Source organism: Solea solea, chromosome 17 (genome assembly GCF_958295425.1).
Source record: "Solea solea chromosome 17, fSolSol10.1, whole genome shotgun sequence".
NCBI lineage: Eukaryota > Metazoa > Chordata > Actinopteri > Pleuronectiformes > Soleidae > Solea > Solea solea.
Window position 1 is genome coordinate 6,407,477 of NC_081150.1, and position 20,117 is coordinate 6,427,593.

The following is a 20,117-nucleotide window of genomic DNA, read 5'->3' on the forward strand; positions in this document are numbered from 1 at the left end:
TGCTTCTCTGTCTGTTACTTATTTTATTCTTCGATCACCTCCTCAGCAAAAAAAACAACACACATTTATTGTCTACAACATTTATTCCATATCAACTCTTTGTAATTACACATCATAAATAAATAACAGTGTTGTAGAGCTAAACACAGCAAATAACAATATACATTCATTTATATAAATTAGGTTATCTTATATATTTCAAAATCCAAGATGACAATCTAGTACATGTGGAAAATGCAACAAAGAATGTTTACATTAAAATAAGTTTTAACTATTTTATCAGTGTAATATACACTAGTCGACAAACTTCCAGCGGCATCACTGGAATATGTGGCTTTTTGAGTCGGACGCCATTTTGAAGTCACACGTTATTCAAATCGTCCATCGTCCTGGAGCTGATGCTTTGTTTCCTGTGAGAGACAATCAAGTGACATGTTAGATGAGGGAAAATATCTTGACTTCACAGGGGCAGATCCAGTGTGTAACATTTAGGACGGTTTATCAGCCAAAATAAATGTATGTATGTTTGTGTATAATCGTAACTTTTAAATGTTAATTAACCCTTGCTCACAGGTGCACCTCCCACTGTGGGAATAATACACAACTCCTTATATGGACATCCTGGGGGTAAGTCACATCTTCAGGTTTTACAAAATGCATTTTTTTCGTCTGCTTATGTGTTGTTCTCGCATGTGTTTATTTTTTAAAAACCCCGAGTAGTGATACTTGTGCAGAAGTCACAAAATAGGCCAAGAGAACTTTGAAATGTGATGTTTTTCCAAATTTCACAAATGTAATTAATTAATACATTTTTCCTCAGGTGTGTTTATATAGTTGGTGAAAATGGGGGCAACAAGATTGCCTATAGGTTGTGCCGGAAAAGAGGATACAAGACACTTGATATTGCACATTCTTATAGCCTCTGTAAATGGAAAAAAACATTACATTCAAGCCATTGCCAAATGATTTCACCCAATGCTGATTACAGCTTTCTGTATTTCTCAGTACTAGTGCAGTACCCGAGCCTGTTCTCATACATTTCGTATCCAACTGGCAAGACTGAAGACTGTCAAGTGTTAGACATACAGAAGCTGTAATCGATTGGACTATGACACGAAACATAGTTTCTGTTTGAGGTCACTTTGGCATACGTCATGTCGAGACACTGGCATTGTTTAGTTTGTGTTTCTCTTACAGGTGTATATTCATATTTCTGCTCACCGTAGCTCCTCCAGGCAGAGTTTATTGCGGAGCCTGACATCTTCACTGATGGGATAGAGGAGGAGGATCACCAAGCCAGTCACAATGAAGGCCACTGGAGCAGCACCAATCAGCAGCTTCAGGGTGTAAACTACAGCAGCAGGCTGCTTGCAGGCACCAGTGTCATACCCTGCAAACCTACACACACACACACACAGAGACTATATAAAAACACATTACAGGAATCGACATCCAGCCTGATGCTGCAACACTGCAAGTGTGCAAACTCAACACCCGCCACGTTATCAATTATGCATCACGTCAGGGCTTAATGTGTTTTTTTTAGTTTTTTTTTTACAATACATCATGACAGGATGTCCAGATACAGAGCATCATGCGGTGTGTGTGATATTAATGCAGACTTACTCCAGACAGAGGGTGGACACTCCCAGGGAGATGCCTGCAGCAAACTTGGTGAAGAAGACGTAGAATGAGTAGAAGATGGCTTCATGACCTTTAGAGTAGGGGTTAGCCAGTCTGAAGTCATCCACCACATCTGGCAGCATAGACCTGGATCACACACACACACACACACACACAGGGAGAAATTAATTATTTGACTATTTGTTTTTGTGAGCATGTGGCCGTTGTTCTCTGAGGCATGGTAAAAACTTTAAGCTGATGTGTGTCTCAGCCCGTTTATACTCTATAGTTTATACTTTAATCGCGTCGCAGCTGATGATGTGGGGCCTACTTATAGCGCTCTGATAAACTGGTGGGCTAAAATTACAGAGCTAATAACATGATTAGATGATGAGCAGTGGGCGATACCACATGTCCCGGGCCTCAGACTGGATAAACAATCAGCCTCTTCCAAGATAAACATGTCCGTATGACAGGCCCCTGTAATTTGGGGTTTTAGGGCAGGGGCAAAAGATGAGTGAGGAATAGATTCAGCTGTAAAAAAGGAGGAGGTAAAGACTGTTTTACCTTTGTACATGTATTAGTTGTGTGATAGTAAAGATGATTTACAGTGTATGCACTCGATGCAGCCTTTAATTCTTTTAAAAAATGACATCATGCCAGACTGTGGCATGACCTGGGTGAGTGGACGTGGCCCTCGAGGCACCAAGTCACCACTAATGACATGTTGGTGCACTATTGTGGATTAAATAATTACACTTCGTATCAATCAAACATTGAGAGCACGGGCAAACATCTAGAAGGACTGGACGTACACAAACAAAGTCAGACGTTTAGTGGCTATTGAAGAATAAGAAATACTATTCACACTAATTCCTTTGTAAAAAGGTTTTTCCTAACGTACACTGGTGGAAGACACCCTATATGTCTTTAAAAATAGATTCTTAGAGTCTTTTAATCCACTTGATCACAGTCTACTGTAAAATGTCTTACCATGGCATGAGGAGCGAGGCAGCCACACTGAGTCCAGAGGAGACGGCAACGACATAGGCCACCACCACGTTAGGGATGAGCACCAGCATCAAGGTGAAGGGCAGGATCCACTGCATGAACACAGCAGAGATACTCTGTCATTTTTCTTCTTTTCTTTCAAGCGTATGTTTGGGATTAAAACACTTCCACCTTTGCCCACAAGATGGCGCAAACATAAAAGCTTAATAGTAACTATTTTCTGGCAAAAAATAAAATAAAAGCAGAATACTCACAGTAATGCCACAAAAGGCTGCTGTCTTTTTCCCAAAAGTTTGCAGGAACCACTGCCACAGTGGAATACTGATCACTGCAGAAGCCTGCAAAGAAACATCAGGTGTCACAAATACATTATATGAGCATAACATGTAAAAAAATAAAAAAAAATAAAGGACGTAGTCTTCTTTGTTGTGGCCTGAGGTCAACCCAGAAGTATGAATGAACTGAATAGCCACCAGGGAGCGAGAGCGACTACTGGTTGCAAAAATAAAACCCTTTGAATGGAATTCTATGGGAAAATCAGTGAGCATTTCCTGAAGGAGTTAAACTTACTAGTTTCAGATCTTCTTCGATAGAGAATTATGTCAATTATGTTTCCATTTAGAGGAAAATAGATGATAGAACACATATGAGGGAACACCAGTATGACTGACAGCTGGAATCATCTCATGAGAGTCTCATTGTCGGTGACATCCATGAATGCCCAGTTGTTGTTAAGGCGCTGGTCAAATTGCAAATCTTGAGGCTTCGAAATGGGACTTTGTTTTGAAACCAGAAGCCTATGTGTTCGCCTATGTAAAGTATATGAGAAATTATGTGTATGATTCTGCCTCGTAAGTCTGAAATCATAACAGCTAGTAATTGGGAACATATTTTAAATGATGACAATATATACTTGTATATATATATATATATATATATACATACATATATATGTATATATATATATACATACATATATATGTATATATATGAAAATGCATTAACTTACAGAACAACGTGACAAAAATATTCCAATAAATAAGTAATGCATTTCATAGTATTCAGTCATGTTATGTGTGCATGTATGTCTACTTGTCTACAGATGTTTGTGGGCTTGTGAGGTGAACCAGGGCTACTTAGCTGAACTCACCAGGATGGTCAGCACAATATTCTGGAAGTGGTCCCTCAGGTCGGCAGCGTAGGTGCAGAAGAGGACAAAGTTGCTCTGTATCAGCTGCAGAGAACAGAGATCAAACATTCAGACGTCCACTCCTGTCTCGTCTGCTCAGCATCTTAACTGGTCACTCGGCTCGCTGTGCAGAGTGGCCAGGGGAGTGACTGGAGAATCTGCTGGCGTGTGTTACTTTCTTTTTCTGTGATTTATTTCCAGCTCAGATACGGTCGATGACAAGTGACAAATCCTCTTGAGAGGAGAGCAGCAAAACTACACAGAAATAGACTGGAGAAGTCTGATATCATTTCAGCAGTCTAAACCTGAGGTGTCAAACGTGAAGCATCTGTCTACGAGTGACAGGCGAAGAGAAGGCGTGTGCAGGTCTGGTGCCACGCTCAAGAGTCCTGAGACTTAAAACAGAGCTTTCAGTAAGTGCTCTTCTGCATTGATCAAATCAACATTGAGCGCCAGGAGAACTCCTGCATCGTCAGGATCCAGAGCGGCCTCCATTTACTGTAATGTGTAGGGTGCTGTCTGAGAAGTGCTGCCTTAATAAATGTGCATTTACCTGAATGGCGACAGTGATGAAGAGGAACGCGGCGGTCAGAATGAGGTACGGCCCGTGTCGCATCACCAGGGTGAAGCCCTTATAGAACGACACGTGCTTCTCTGTCCTCATGCCGTACGGATCTGAAACAGTTACACGTGGAATCACAGTGTGAGCGTGCAGCGTATCGAATAACATGCAGACATAGAGAGAGAGAGACAGTCGATGGAGTTTCTCCCTGACAATCCTGGAACTGCCCCTGCAATGCAGTGGATGCTGCTTGTCCCACTGAGAGCTGTCATTTATGGCGTAGTAAAGATCAGAGAATGGCAGATTTCCAAAGACACTCAGGGACACTTAGTATGCAAGGAACACATTTTTATGCCTGCTAATAAAGGTATTGGAAATATGTAATGTTATATGCCCTAATAGACATTAAAATTGCACAAAAAAGCAAAATTAATGTCTAAAAATGTCCTCTAACGAACTCAGTATTGCTAACTAATAATACTGTTTCACAAAGCGTCAGCTTTGTTAGTGTTTTTGTTCTGCTGAGTTTAGTTATCGTGTTAGTTTAGGTTTAAAGTCACGTTAAGTTCTTGTCACTTTTGGTGTTGGGTTTGATTTTCACTTCCCCTTTTATTTTGGTAAATGTCATGTCTTCCTGTCTCATAGTTTCCTCAGTTGTTTTGACACATCTCCCCTTATTCCCTCATGCACTTCACCTGGTGATCCTGAAGTAATCACTCGCACCTGCCCTTGATTCCCTCTCCCCTATAAAGTCAGTTCCTTTGTCTTTTGCCAGTGTGTCGTTTATGCTTTCCAGAGAACACGTCCGAGCCCAAGCCTTTTGTTTGTAAACTCAAGTCTAGTCTAGTTTAGTTTTATTCCTTCTGTAAAGAAGTGATTTTGATCAGAGCGTAGTCTAATTTAGTTTTTCCTTTATTTTTTCACAGTTTAGTTGACTATGATTATTAATAAATCCTACACAGTTGCTGGTGTTTTGGTGCCAATCTTTGCCCAAAAGAGTGTTACAGAATTCAAACGTGACCATTTGTGTGTGATTAAAAATGCAGAAAAATGTCAGTATACAACCTGGTGGGACCAGTTCATGCTGGGTGTTTTTGCTGAATAAAACCCTTAAGTCAATTACCCAAGGCTCATTTTCTGTTCACAGACCCAAAAAAAAGCCTCACCATCTTTCTCTTTGACTCCGAGGAACATCAACACTGTGCAGACGACAAATACTCCTCCAATGACACCAGCGGCTATCATGTACACCTCTTTCTGTGGAGAGACAGAACAAACATGTAACCCACATTGATTTATCCCTTTCCTAAAGAGGCAGCACAATCTATTCTGAGCCTTTCCTCAATCTTTAATTCATAATTTTCATAAATAACAGATTTCTATACGTCTGCTGAGGAAACACTGCAGGTATCAGTTTCTATCCAGCACGGGGGTTGAGTTCTTTTAGTTTCCTCCATCTTTTCCCTCTTTTAAAACTCATCCCTGGATGATTGACTGGCTGTGACTTTCCGTGTTGTTGTTTTTTCCGCATGCAGTTTAAACTCACACACATCACACGCACCGTGCAAATACGAGTATAAACAGGAAGAAACCTCAAGTAAGCGCTGCGTCCCAAAATACAGCCTCTGAGCCGGGAGCCGACAGGAACTGCTCTGCCTTAAACAACCTCTGTTTGTTTGCAATTTTTCCATGTGGCTCAACCCCGGCGGTTCATTATTATTTATGCACATCAAACACTCCCTGTTTCCGAGGGCAGACTCAGACAGTGTGCCACCCTCACCAGTGACCACGGAGGAATTTAGCGGGTGGCGGCAGAGGGCTTGGCGTGGTGAGTGGGTTGCCCCTGATTGGGTTCACTCATAATCCATTGGAAAGGGAGCCATTTGAAACCCAAATAGCTGCGGCACAACCAAAATCCAACATAGGAGAGTCTGGACTTTGGCTTGTTTCATCTTCATGAAAAGTCACGTGATCAAACTCGCAGCAGCAGTCGTCAATGTGTCCTATATTATGGCTCTTTCCCTCCAACTTGAAGGTGTTACAGTGCAGTCGCCTTGAAGTAAAAGGGGAATATTTCCAGCGTATCGAATATGAGGCGTGCTGAAATGTCCTGGGTGAGATATAAATAGGCCTAATGACTTACAGACGACTGTGGAGACCCCTCAGTGTAATGATCTGAGGGAGGAACCCCCCCTTTGTGGTTTTGTGTGAGCGGAGCGGGCTCAGGAAGTCGGGTTCAGATATCAAACAGTGGCGTCTCCTTTCAAATCCATGGGTTAAAACGTGGAGCCATTTTGGATGTCAGAACCTGTACCCTTTCTGTCATATGGTCCCATATTCCAACAATCCTCCTTTTCATTCAGATTTTTAGCAAAAGTAAACCTCCTTGTGTACACACGCCACACGGCTATAAGTAAAGTGAGAGGGGTGATGACAAGATATTTTTGAGGCAACAATGTGGCCTAGTTTGAGCACACCTGGACCCACGGCTGGGCACTGTGATACTTACAGCATGTGACAGGTAATCTTGGGAGTGCACCAGGCTCTTGACGATCTCTGCCCCGCTGCTGTTGCCAAGGTAACCCGCGGACACGTTGTGAGTTCGGCAGTGCTTCCGAGTGTGAGCGCTGGCCACAATCTGGCCCTGGATGGCAGCTCCCAAAAGTGTGCCCAGAACCTCCATCGTCATTCCTGTGACCAAACGGTTATTTTATCACTGCTCCGACAGGTTCCGGTTTTCAAAAAACTGACCAATAATTGTTGGGTCATATGAAGAGAAAAAAAGGCCTTACGGTAAGCAGTGGCTGAGTCTCGCTCCTTCTGGTCTGTACTCAGGAACATAGTGAGAGCAGAGTAAGGCACGTGGAAACACTGAAGAGGAGCAGAAAGAAACAGTCGTGGTTTAGGTCAAACAGAAATGAACAAAAAAATCAAGCACAGTAGCAGTCAAACTGCTGCAGAGGTCACATTAAGGTGTCAGTCCGAAATATCTCTGCAACTGTTGGAGAAAATGCCTTGAAACTGTGCACTAACGCTCTTGTTCCCTAGAGGATGAATCCTCGGGATATTGGGGCTTCACTGTGGTTCTGACTGTTATGTAAGACTTTACTTGGCTTATAACGGAATATTTAAATTTGACAGCAAATATTATGCCTAAAATGTTGTTATTACTGCCATTGGGAGCTGAAGCAGGGCTTTAACATTTAGCCCACAGCACTAAACACAGCCGCACAGTATCACAATCATGGCTGACTGACTTTTAGCCTTGCTAGGGTCTTAACATTTGGCTCACAATCAGATGGGAACACCCTAGATATGTTTAGATGTCTTTTATCTACATGTTCCACTGTAAAAGCGGACGTAAAGTATACGCGTATACATATATATATGTATATATATATCAAACGCAATCTCTGCAGTTTCCATGTTGGCGAACCCTTAGATCTGTTTTCTCCTTCCTCACCACCTCTCCCAGAGAATAGGCGAGGAAAACCGAGTTCTGCCTCACTTTGTAATTTACACAAGGGCTCAGTCAGCACTGTGGCCAAACAAGCATGCATAGCCACGATGGAAATAAACGCCGCGGAGAGCTGAGTTTTTTTAGCCGCTGCCCCTATACGGCATGGCCCTTTGCTGGATGCAAACACAGGGAAAACTGTCGCACCAAGGTGAAAGCGAGGACCGATCCATTCGATTGGAAAGCCGCGGTGAGTTTGTAGTGTGCCGCAGACGGACAACATATGGTGCTCTGACCTCTGTTTACAGACGGTGACCCTCTGAATGATAGTAGCTGGCCTTTCCCAGCAAAAACTGCACACAAACACATACCCAGAGACAATGACGGGAGGCTAAAAGTGGTAACCAGCATTTACCCAGCGAGAGGTTCCTGGCAAGACCGAGCATATACTTATCAAGTAGTTAGAATGACATGCCATTACAGCTCGCCACAGTGTGGCTGTAGTGGTCTACATGCTCTGTGGCACATGTTATATGGGTTACTCCAGAGCAGAGCAGAGCCGGGAGATGAATGGTCTGGAACATAATAACAAAAGGCAAACTAAATAAGTACACTTCCACTTTGAGGTGAGGTATCTGAGAGCTCTGGGCTCTAATCTGCTCCATGTCTCACAAATCAAAGTGTAAATCTCACCAGGAGCTGTCGGAGGCTGGCAAGAGATGTCTGCAATCATCCACACTTGAAACTTTATTGCTCCCCGTGTTTGCTGCATTTCATCTCTATGTTATGTAATGTGTCATTTGTAGACTCTGAGCTGCTTCAATCATCGCTTTTATCTCCTCGTCGCTACTTGATATGTCTTTTGTACCATCTTTTCTACTGTACTGCAGCCCGGCTTGAGGGTGTGTGTGTTTCTTAAAAACCTCAGATAACGAGTGCAGGGGATGGTGAGGGAACGCGCGCGCTCACTTACTGTGACAAGGGTTTGGTAGAGGCAATAAAATCCCAGGTACCACATGAACCTGCTGTTGATGAAAGGAGGAACAAACCAGAGGTAGAAGTAGGAGACCACCAAAAACGGAGTGCAGCCCACCATCCTGGAGAACAAAAAGGTGTGTTAGGTGTGATCAATGCTCAAACGTATAGAATTGGTGAAGAAGAGACAAGAAGTTAAACAGTTTTTGATTTTCTTATCCTGAAAAAAAGAAGAAAAGTATCTCAATGTCTTTTGTGGTGCTAGGTTATTTAAAAGCAGCTGCAGCCAGTATTTTAAACTGTCAGAATATGGATGACAGTGGTTGTGTTATGTCATTTTCAAAGCACTGTTAAAATCAGGCCATATTTCTAGCAGATTACAGTGGGACTAAGCTGACAGCTCCATGATTATGTCGCTGTAAGTACGATAGGAATCTGTCCTGGGAGGGACACGCGAGCAGGGAACTACCACAATAACACACATGCATGCTTATTCAAAAATGCAGAAAAATGCACCACACCGAAGCAAACCATTGGGCCAATATGCTGCGCTGTGTTTTTCTCAGGACTTGGAGCGATACAGTGTGTGGGCCATGTATAATTCATGAGTAAACAACTTGTATATGTCATTATGGTTAAAGCAAACAGCTGTGTGTTTCAAAGCCACGAGTAAAGTGCAGATTACGGATGAGCAAGCGTCTGACAAAAACACCAATATATCAGCCGACCTCCTCTCCCTTTTCTTCTGGACAGCAAGTGAGACTGTTTGTCAGTGGTTCTTGGAAGAGCAGCACATCTGCGGGTTAAAATAAAGGCCCTGGTGGAATGTAGGTGACTGTGTCACCTCTCACCTCCTCTACGCTAAAAAGAGAGAAGAGGTAGAGGCCAATCGCGGTTTCTTTCTAGCACTGTCCAGCCCGACCGCCTCACTCTCCTCCTGATTGTTTGTTTAAACAAAGGCGGGCGGACAACGCTGGTGCTGCAGTATTGACCGCATTGGTCATGGGAGTGATGAAAGGGTCCCGGGGTGAATGGGACAGTTAGAATGTTCCTGCAAGATGACTGTGTTCAGGGCAGAGAGCGAAATCACTCGCATACACAGTCACACCTGCACTGATAATCTGCACAGTCTTAATTAAGTCACGGGAGGTTGACAGGAGGCTGGCACTTACAACTGTCTCCTCACTGACTTGTCTGGGACACTCCCAGCATGTTAATTAACTGTGGATGATGTGCAGCGGGACAGAGGGACTTGGTAGGTGAGAGCGTGTGTGTCTGTGGTGGAAATTTGAGATACTAGTAATTACTTGATTATACTCAATGCATTTTCACCAAAATTAACTGAGCTTTTTATTTCACCACATTGAATTGATAGCCTTGGTGGTAACATTATTAATTATTTTGATATTTCACTTTCTTGTCAAAATCTGAAGCCTTCATTGCACACAATACTACATTACTCCAAATGTAAATGGAGGAACAAAAACTCACTGACACCAAATAAAAGACATAATTCATTAAAAAAAACAATGTATTGTCTAGTATTGTTTTAAAATTCAAGTGTTTTGAGGCCCCTCTTTGGACGTTTTGATGTCTGAGTTGTTAAAGCCACCAGTGAGTGATTTTTCCCTCCAAACATCTCAGGCAGTAATCATTTTAATAACCATTCAACAGCCAGAGCAAATAATATGAATAAGTCCAAAGACCTTTCTATCTTTCTATCTTTCTCTATCTTTTTCATTAATCCTCTCAAAACCACCACTCTTCTGACTCTGGGTAAAACTAACGGTATAAAGAAGTAAAGAGTCAGCAAGAATATAAAAATTTGCCTTGCGTTTGCTGACAATGTAATCATGAAGCATATTGTATACTGAAATCAGTTACAGGACTGAGAACAATATAATTTCATTACAGTTTAAGTAAAGTAGCACTTCTTCCACCACTGATACACCATCGCTGTCACACAGAAGAAAACACTTCCTGTGCTTTTCCTTGCCACAGGGATGGGGCATGATCCTAATCACAAAATAATAAGCATTGCAACACCCAAAGGGGCATAGTGGGCAAAGTGACTACATCCTTAAGAATGCCGCACAAAGATACAAATCCCTTTATGTCTGGCTGTGGATGTGACATGGGCCGAGGGGACTTTCCAAAGTGGGCGAAACTGAGTTGCTCGCACTCACATCGCAAACATCAATGAACGTGCAATTAAAATTCTTACCACAGAAAATATTCATGTGGAAAAACAACACAAGGCAAGAACACACACACATACACACACTCCCACTCAAACACACCTACAGCCTCCCAGAATAATCAAAGCTGATTTAGCAGCATGGAGCATCTGCCCGCTGCTGAGTGCGACTGGCCGGCCCCAGTGGACTTGTCCCTTCAAGCACCGTCAGCTGGTGTATAACTTAAGGTTTATAATGTGCAAAAGGCATCAGGCTGTGTAATTAATGTTAATGTCACACTAGTGTGGGACACACACAGAGAGACACAACACAGCTGATTATAGAATCATCTCTGGGACTGGTGATGGAGTAAAAATGCAGTAATGGCTTCATAATCCAAAATGTGAACACAAACCTAACACTGCTCTTTAAGGGCCATGAGACACTGCTACCATTGTTCTACCATAGAAGAAGAAAGCTGGATGATGATGATGATGCCAAACACTGAACTGAGGAGCGACACAGACGTGATCAAATGTCACCCAGCTACACAGTAGCAGCAAATTCATGAAAATGTGCCAGTGTACTTTCTTGGCAACGGAGTTGTTGTCTGGCTTGAAAAGTCCAAAAGTGACCCACGCCCTTAAAGCAGCACGCAGTATACATAGCTCATCAGAGGGAGCGTCAGGAACAGTGTCGTTAAAGCCGAGTGGTTGTTTACGCAGCTTAATCCTCAGGTGAGAGGTGCAGGCCCGAGTATCGTTACAACAAATCTGTCTGAAGCACACTTTTGTTTGTTTTGCTTGCAGTTTCACACAATCATCGCTGGCCACAGTTATGTCTGAGAGAGTGTGAGCAAACCAAAACCCGTCTCATCCCCCGTCAACAAATCACAGTCATCAGCACCGTGTGTTTACTGGGGGATGAGAGGAGGATGACTTTGCCCACGGAGACTGTGTAAATAAATAAATAAATAAAAAGAAAATATATATATTTAAATTTACAGTGGGTTCTTCAATGATGTAGTGAGTAGAGTGACAGCTCCACACCTCTCATTATTGTCTGAAGATGCAGCTGAACAGTATGATTTTGTGAATTCCTTTCAGTTTGTAGCCATGTGATCGAATCTCATTATATTCTCTCGCGTCTATAACCTGACAGCAACAGCGAAGTGTCCCTATAATGCTGTCATCTGATTATTTCAGGTGGTGCTCAGCCCAAACCAAGAAAGAAATCCACATGGAAATGCAGAGACAATAACAATAACAACGACAGAAATATCACAGGACTATTGCACGAGAAACAGCAATAAAAGAAACAGAGAAACAAAGTGAGAGGAGTGAGCTCACCAAGGCATTAGTCTGCCAATCTTGGTCCAGCTGCTCTTTGTAATGAAGAACCCAACGACAGGGTCAGTCACTGCTCCCCATGCTTTACCGATGAACAGCACCATGGAGGCCTGGAAGGCTGTGATCTGTGGAGCAGAACAGGGACAGACTGAAAGGTGAGAAAAACTCACCACACCACACACACACAGCGTTTGCTCTCTTTAAACCGTAAACACATTTACCTGAGCAATATCGAGCAGGTAGATCTGCAGGAAGAAGGCAGTGGCGCTGGCAGCCACCTCCTTTGGTGCGCCGCCGATAGCGAAACACAACTTGTTGCATATCGACAACTTCTGGCTCAAGTCGGTCTGTGAGACAAAAGGGGACAAAGGAGGAGGAGGGAACTTAATGTGATTACAGAGGCTTTGTAGATCAGGCTGCTGATGAGCAAATGAACCTTTTCTGCTCTGCGAGCATGAAGACTCTTATTACAGGTGACACTGAACGCACACTGTAATTGTTTAAGTGGTGTAATGTAAATGTAAGGTTACAAACTGTTTGCAAGTCATGTAGTTGTTACGTATTTATTTATACATCCATTTTGTACAAGAATAATATGATCACAGTCAGTGTCCATTTATTACCATCATTTACTTTTCTCATTTCTGCAAAAGGAAGTCAGGAATGTGCATAAAGAATGTGTCATTTTGAAAGGCGGTAAGTGTGAATGATTCAGCGTTAACGTCATCAACATAACAAGTCATACTGTTCATACTGAATTATTCAGGCTTACTGGCTGACAAAATGACATTATGCAATCAACAATCCCAAGGTGTGTATTCAAAATAAGAGTCCTAAAATCCAAAATTTACTCTCTGACTTTCTTCTATTTTTTACAATTTCAACCTTTGTTCCATTTTTTACCGCCAAGAAAGTTCCTGCTCCCCCGTACCAGTGTGAAACCTTCCCAGACTTCACTCATGTGAATTCAGGTGTGTCACTTGAAAATAATCGTGTAGTCATCCATAATCTGCAAGTTTTCCATGTCTATTTACAGTAAGGTGCTCAAAATAGCTTCATTTCCTCATTATCACCATTCCACAGCAGCGCAGTGATTCTGGGGAAAGGGAAATAGTTGCTTCAGTGCTAAATGTATCTATTTGCTATGGTGTGCACACGATGATACATGTGCTTGCTAATGAATTCTACTCAATAAAGATGCACACATTTCCTCACAACGTCAAGCTGTGTGTGTGTGTGCCTGCGTACGTGCACGTGTGTGTGTGTGTGTGTAAGAAATAGAGGATCAGAAGGAGACCCTCGGCTGTTTGCATTGTGGTCTATCCGAGCAGACATTGAGGCACATGCAGGAGCCTGAGAAACCCACCAAGTCATCACGGCTCTGTTTCCCTTCAGCTCTGCTAAACCCATCAGTCGCGTAACTGTGTGTGTGTGTGTGTGTGTGTGTGTGTGTGTGTGTGTGAGTGAGTGTATGTGTGTGTGTGAGAGTGTGTGTGTGTGTGTCTGCAGTGAGAAGGGCACGCTTTCATCTTCACACATGAATAAGACAAGACACCACAGTCTAGGGAGCCCAATATTTACGACTGTCTCCGAGGCTGTGCACTGCACACATATCAACCTTTGCAATTTCCCTCTTCCCGTTTGCGTTCAACCTTTGGTGTCAGACACACACACACACACACACACACACACACACACACACACACACACACACGCTTGCACAGCTTTTCTTCTTAGGATTCTGAATTGACTTCCATTCATTTGGACAGCATCAACAAAGCATTATCCCTGACCTTAACCATAACCAGTTCATCCCTAACCTTAACCTTAACCTTAACCAAACCACAAGTCAAATCTCAACAAATACAGGTAACAAATACAAGTGTACACACACACACACCGAAAACAGTGTCAGTCCATATCCCGTGGCCCACGTTTGGCCCGCAGCTGCTCCCCTCAGAGCTTTATGAAAGAAGGAAATCACCAAAGTAACCACAGCCGCGACCGGCGCACTGTTATTATCCGGCTCACATTTTCTCTTCCTCCTTTTTTTTGCCCCATCAAAACATGGAGGGGTTCGAGAATGACAATTACCAGGAGGGAGGTGTGTAATTATTCAATCGCAAGACAAGCGGGTCAGAGGTAAGTAAAGGCTGTGCGGCGGTTCCGACTTCAAAACTCTCTCTTCTTCCACTCTCACTGCAATTACCCCTAATTGGAGAGAAAAAGCAAAGTCTTTGGTGTCTGGAGAACGCTGCTTAACTGATGATGTGCAAAAATACTCAGTGCACACAGCATTGCTCCCCCTCTCTCTTTCTATCGCTCCAAACACTTATTCTGTGCCTCCAAACCCTCACTTTTAAGAGTTCTTATCATCAAAAAGGCATAAACAGGATATCCCATCCACTGTTGTCTGGATGCACACGCAAACCCTCATATACACAGTTATAGAAGAACTGACTCAAAGTAAAAGGAGCATTGGCAAAGTTCAGACGAGCAAAGAAACAAGGACAGATAAGACTAATCTCTTAAGTTAATGAATCCTTAACTGCTGCGGGGAAAACAGTTTAAAATGTCTGACCTGCACTGCAAGTCTTTAAATAAGGATTTGAGGATAATTCCACTGCAATGAAAGGAAGAGTGGGACGAAATCCTTCTTAGTTATATTCTCCGAATAAAATGCATGCGCTCAGTGTTCAGCTGGTAAAATGGATGAAAAAACTGTTTATCTAACGATTTGGTGACATGGTACTGGTCACAATGGTCACGTCCAGTAGTTTTGTTAACGTCAAAGACTATGAATTAGGAATCGAAATTGGAAAGTCGGCGATAGTAACAAGCGGCTAAAATGTCAGCGCTGCCTAAGCTCCCAAGGATTTAATTCAAAATCGGGACAGACTGGTGAACATCGAATAATAACCAGTCTTTTTTCCTTTTTTTAATTCCCTTTAAAATGCAGCATATTGGATTGGGGAAACTCTTCATGTGGAATTCGCTGTGACAGTTGGCCCATTACTGAGTGGATCTATCATTCTGTCTCATTCACAAAGGGACAATGTTTTACTTACCTCAGAGCCGTGATGCTGTTCCGCAGTGCTTGACATCGTCAGGCCGTAAGAAGTTTCAGATTGCAAATGACTCGTTAAAAATTCAGTGTTCAGTGAATTGAAGTGCTGAATAGTCATGAAATTTTATGTGCTCCTTTGATTTCGATCTGTGATCTAACAGTAGCCCCAGAAACGTGTGCATACATATATATACTAGTGTCTTTGATGAGAAGTTGAAAGTTTATTTTGCCTTTGATCTTGACCTTTGATCCACCACACAGGATAGTGTACTTCCTATTTTCATTTTCAATAGGGGAAAATGGCTTTGATGAGCTGAACATTTCAAATCGGAATGGGCTAAATCGGTGACAAACTGTGGAAGCAGTCGGCGACCAAATCAATATGGAATATTATGATAAAGCATGGAAAACAGTGAATGAACGAAATTGTCAGAAAATTATAAATGGAAGTGTGGGGTGCTGCTGGCACAGCATTCCACACTAAATGGATCAAAGGAGCATTCACACTAAATAGATCACAGGCAGACATATCTGTCGGTATCTGTCTCGATCAATTTTCTAAATATTTAGAAAACTGTGAGGACCTAATAACATTAACCACTTTTTTTGATGTAAAAACTGACTTCACTCAACAACTAAGCTCATGTGACTTTGTATTTGACAGAGGTTTGGCAGAAATGAGGCAGTGGCAGAACTGGTTATTTAGATCATGTGTCAATTCAGTCTAAAGGACAACCTGGGCCACATTATAGCAGAGAATGTGTGGCTAACTGCAGTGTTATTGCATTCCAGCAGTATATAGTCTCTGATGGGACAACAGTGCATTTAAATGCTTGGTTCTCTGTCATTTGCTTTACTTTAATTTCTTTATGGGCCATGAATGAAAACACAGTCTCACACACGAGAGAGTTGCCCACTTCATTGGCTCATCACACACAAATGGCATATTATCCAAATTGGCATTCATAAAACGAACATGACCCAACAAAACTGACATGAAAGTCAACTCAGCCTGCCAGTGTTGGCAAAAACAGGAGTAAGCTGTCTTGTTTCCTATCATGACCCCGATCACAACTGTCCCATCATCACCAAAGTCCACTGACGTTGCCCCAGGATCAGACAAAAGAAAGCAATCATCAAACAGGTCATCCCATCAGTGGGCACACTTCTCCCAAATGAAAACAATCAACTTCCACACATTCAGTCCCATAATCTGGCGGATTACAGTTCACAGGAAAACAATGCAGCCGATTAATCACGACCAGATAAGCAACTAAAGAGATCACACTTTCCGTCCTCTCTCCATCCAGTCATGGGGGAATCACTCAGAGCCAAGTGAGGCTGCAAATGCAACACGTCAGATTGACTTACTTTACATGCAAACAAGGGTTACAGTCGTGTGAGTGACAAACACTACAATTAAATATGATGACAACCTGTACACCAATACAAAAAAAAGGAACTAAAACAAGTGTCTCTTACCTGCTGAGGACTTTTGGGGACCAGTGGTTCAGTGGGTTTGATGAACTTCCCCACAGAGCCTCGTACTCCCTTCTCCCCCTTGGTCATGGCTGAGAGACTGTGTGACAGGCGGCAGCCGTACTTCTGAGGCTGCGTGTGTGAGGCAGTGCTGAAGTGAGTGTGGCTGTGACTCCTTGTGTGAGCAACAGTCTGCCACTGGGTGGTGTAGGTCAGAGGCTGAAACTGGATGTGGCTTTGACTCCGGGTGTGAGTGTGCTGGGCGTGTGTGATGGCTCCAGAGGCCGGGAGCTCCTCCTGCTCCTCCTCTGTGACAACTCTGCCGCTTTCTGCTGTCATTCTTTCACATGCTGTTCTTATCTGGAACAAGGTCACAAAGGGAAAGGGTGTGAAATTAAGACACACACGCATATTTCTTCACTGAAGAATGCAGGCACATATATACAATTACTGGCCATTTTATTAGGTACGCCTGTTTAACTGCTTTTTTCACACAAATTGTACAAATAATAACAACCTCGCAAATAATTGGCCAAACACAGAACATGATCTAGACTTGCTGATGTTCAAACCAAGCATCAGTGACTTTGAATATGGCCCTGTTGGTCATGGCAGATCAAGAAATCAAACCATGACACAGATGATCTACAACAGAAGGCCTGGTGAGTGTGTGGAATGAAACACACAAACACACACACACTCATACCTGTATTCAAAGAATGTGCTGAAAGAATGCAGACACATAAATGCACACACATGTATGAGCGCAGACAAAGACTCTTTGCTGTTTGGAAATGGCACAACAGCACATATGAATACAGATGCAGAGGAATGCAACAAGGAAAACACGGGGGGTAGAGAGAGGGAGCGAGAGACTCCTAAAAGTCATCCAGGTTGGAAGCATCATCATCTGCAGTGTCAGACATGTCTGCACAGCTGGTGAGGTGGTGAGACCTTGAGAAAGAGCAAACAGGAGCGCACAGCGCGACGATGTCCCGCGTTGAACTGTGTGTGTTTTTAGTGTGAGTGTGCATCCAACCGTCCGCGCGCACTCTGCAAAAAAATCAAAACAATAAACAAATAAACCAACACAGATACTATCTTACCCTGGATTGATAGAAGATGAGACGGAGCTGTCCGTCAGTTTCAAAGTCTGTTACTCTTGAGCTCTGATAGTCCGGATGAGAGAGAGAGAGCGAGAGACTGCGGAGGATGGAGATGGAGCGCGCGCCTCCACTCTGAGCTGTCTCTGTCTGCAGTGACGGAGCTGCGCCCTGCAGTGGCCGGTTGCATGTATGCATGCGTGCGTGCGTGTGTGCGTGAGTGTGTGGAGAAGAACTAAAGCCTCAAAATCCCCTGGGCGACAATAAACAGTTTATTTTATTTGAATGCGTGTGTGCCTTTGTATACTGTCTGTAATAATAAGATGGAGTAACTATAAGTACGGTTTTATTTCATTTAAATTATCACTTGCAGTGATTCTTATGTTATAATAAAAGGCATTTTACACTTTGAATTGGACAAAGCATGGTGCCAAGCTTTACATCAAGGATCATGGAGTGGTGTTATTTGGAGTGAACATCTAAATTGCAGTTTGGTGTAAGTGTAATTAAAAGTAATGCCTACTGTGGTTGTGAAAGCAATTCAACATAGAAGCACACAGTCACAGCATCCAACATTATTTTCCATTGTAACCAGTAGCATGCACAGACATCTGAAGAGCAGGGGAGAAAATTAAAAGGGCACCTACTTCACACAAGTGGGGCAAGCACCACTAGCATATCATTTCCCACATGTTCACTCACTATACATTTAAAGGGACATCATTTACGGCACAGCATCACTTTCTAACACCAAGATGGGCATTTTCTAAACAGCGTTGAATATCATTTCCTGATATTGGAGAAACTTCATAACGGCACCCATAGGAAACAAAGTTGCAAGGGCATCTTATAGGGCACTGCATCAATTTTCTCCACTAGAAAGGCACTCCTTTAGAAACATTTTAAAATGTATATTTTGCTTTAGAGGCCATGTATAAATGGCCTCTAAAAACACCACTGATAGTAACAATTAAGTCATTTCTAATTGTTTATTATAATGATGGTGCCACTGACGTTTAACATTTAAGACTCCATGCCTGGTATACAACCAACCATATACAGACCGTCTTCATTAAATAAAGAAGTAATTTAATAGTTTTAAATTGTGAGAGTAAAATTCTTATGGGAGTTGCACAGACAGCATAGACATAGACATGTCTTGGTAATGATAGAGATTACCACATCTTGGCTGCAGTCACTCATACACCAACGGCCCGTGCAGGTATCACTCCAGCGTAAACCAAACCTGTAGAACAAAATGCTTTGAGGATTCATTTTGTTATGCCTCCATCCAGCCTGAACAGGCTCCCTTGAAAAGTCAGCTCCCTTTTGTCTCCACTTTGTAAGGCAGGTTTTCTATTCAATTAAGTTCACTGATTATAATCTAAACATTTGAATCACAGCCAGAATAGTAGTGTTGATGAGTGCACTGAAAAGGGAAATAGGTTTTTACTCTTACTTACTTTTAATAATATTGTATTTACTTTATTATAAATTCTTATATGTTCTTACACATAAACCTCGGGTGTAAGATATAATTCCATACATAACAAATTTTATATAAAGATGAGTTTATTATTTGTGATGTATTCAGTGCTCATAATTTTTTCTTGCAGCGCACTAAACCTCTCCACAGAGACCCCAGCTGCTGAACCCAGACCACTCAGATTCAGATTTGAACACTTTATTGTCTATTTATTTATGTATTTTACATAGAGGTGAAACATCCTCTTTGGCATGGTATTAGATAAAACAATTGATCTACTTTACATGGAAAAACATTTGGAATAAAAAAATTGAATAAAATGTCAAAGCAGTCCTTGATTGAAAAGAGCCATCAAGGCTGTATTTTCACAGTCTACATACATTCAAAGCATGTGTGCTACAACTATGTGAAATGAAATGAAAATGGAAAAATGCACACACACAGAGAATAAAAAAAAGAGACAACAAAAATTGTCAGGCATATGACCTGTATGAGAATGGGCATGTTTCTGATAATGCGTGAAGGGGAATGTGCGAAATGAAAGGTTGGCTGCTGCACGAGTAAAAGGGTCATTCTGAAAGGAAATGCGGGAGTTTAAGGGAAAGTAATTCCCTGCATACTTAGCCTTATTAAATATGT

The 20,117-nt window shown here is 42.3% G+C and overlaps 1 protein-coding gene across 3 annotated transcripts; it reads right to left on the minus strand.

The window, feature by feature from the left end:
• Nucleotides 1-64: 64 nt before the first annotated feature.
• On the minus strand, nucleotides 65-18,126 carry mfsd2b (MFSD2 lysolipid transporter B, sphingolipid). 3 transcript variants are annotated; one of them, XM_058612817.1, is made up of 15 exons: nucleotides 17,996-18,126; nucleotides 16,893-17,249; nucleotides 12,565-12,690; nucleotides 12,344-12,468; nucleotides 8,816-8,939; nucleotides 7,178-7,256; nucleotides 6,895-7,076; nucleotides 5,552-5,642; nucleotides 4,377-4,498; nucleotides 3,785-3,868; nucleotides 2,889-2,972; nucleotides 2,617-2,726; nucleotides 1,627-1,770; nucleotides 1,222-1,398; nucleotides 65-410 (listed from the first exon to the last, which is right to left on the minus strand). In XM_058612817.1, the coding sequence occupies exons 2-15, from the start codon at nucleotides 17,226-17,228 to the stop codon at nucleotides 362-364; spliced, it is 1,833 nt and encodes a 610-aa protein (XP_058468800.1). In that variant the 5' UTR covers nucleotides 17,229-17,249; nucleotides 17,996-18,126; the 3' UTR covers nucleotides 65-361. The 3 variants fall into 3 exon arrangements, with proteins under 3 accessions (XP_058468800.1, XP_058468801.1, XP_058468802.1); XM_058612818.1 differs by having other exon boundaries at nucleotides 1,196-1,398; XM_058612819.1 differs by lacking the exons at nucleotides 16,893-17,249; nucleotides 17,996-18,126 and adding an exon at nucleotides 15,412-15,574.
• Between the last annotated feature and the right edge of the window lie 1,991 nt (nucleotides 18,127-20,117).

Bases quoted from the DNA above. Each gene is read 5' to 3' on its own strand.
- mfsd2b (XM_058612817.1), bottom strand. From the start codon at position 17,228: ATGACAGCAGAAAGCGGCAGAGTTGTCACAGAGGAGGAGCAGGAGGAG. The intron at 7,257-8,815 runs GTAAGTGAGCGC...GCTCCTCTTCAG, and splicing joins TCTACCAAACCCTTGTCACA to TGTTTCCACGTGCCTTACTC. The intron at 2,727-2,888 runs GTGAGTATTCTG...GTGTTCATGCAG, and splicing joins CAGCCTTTTGTGGCATTACT to TGGATCCTGCCCTTCACCTT.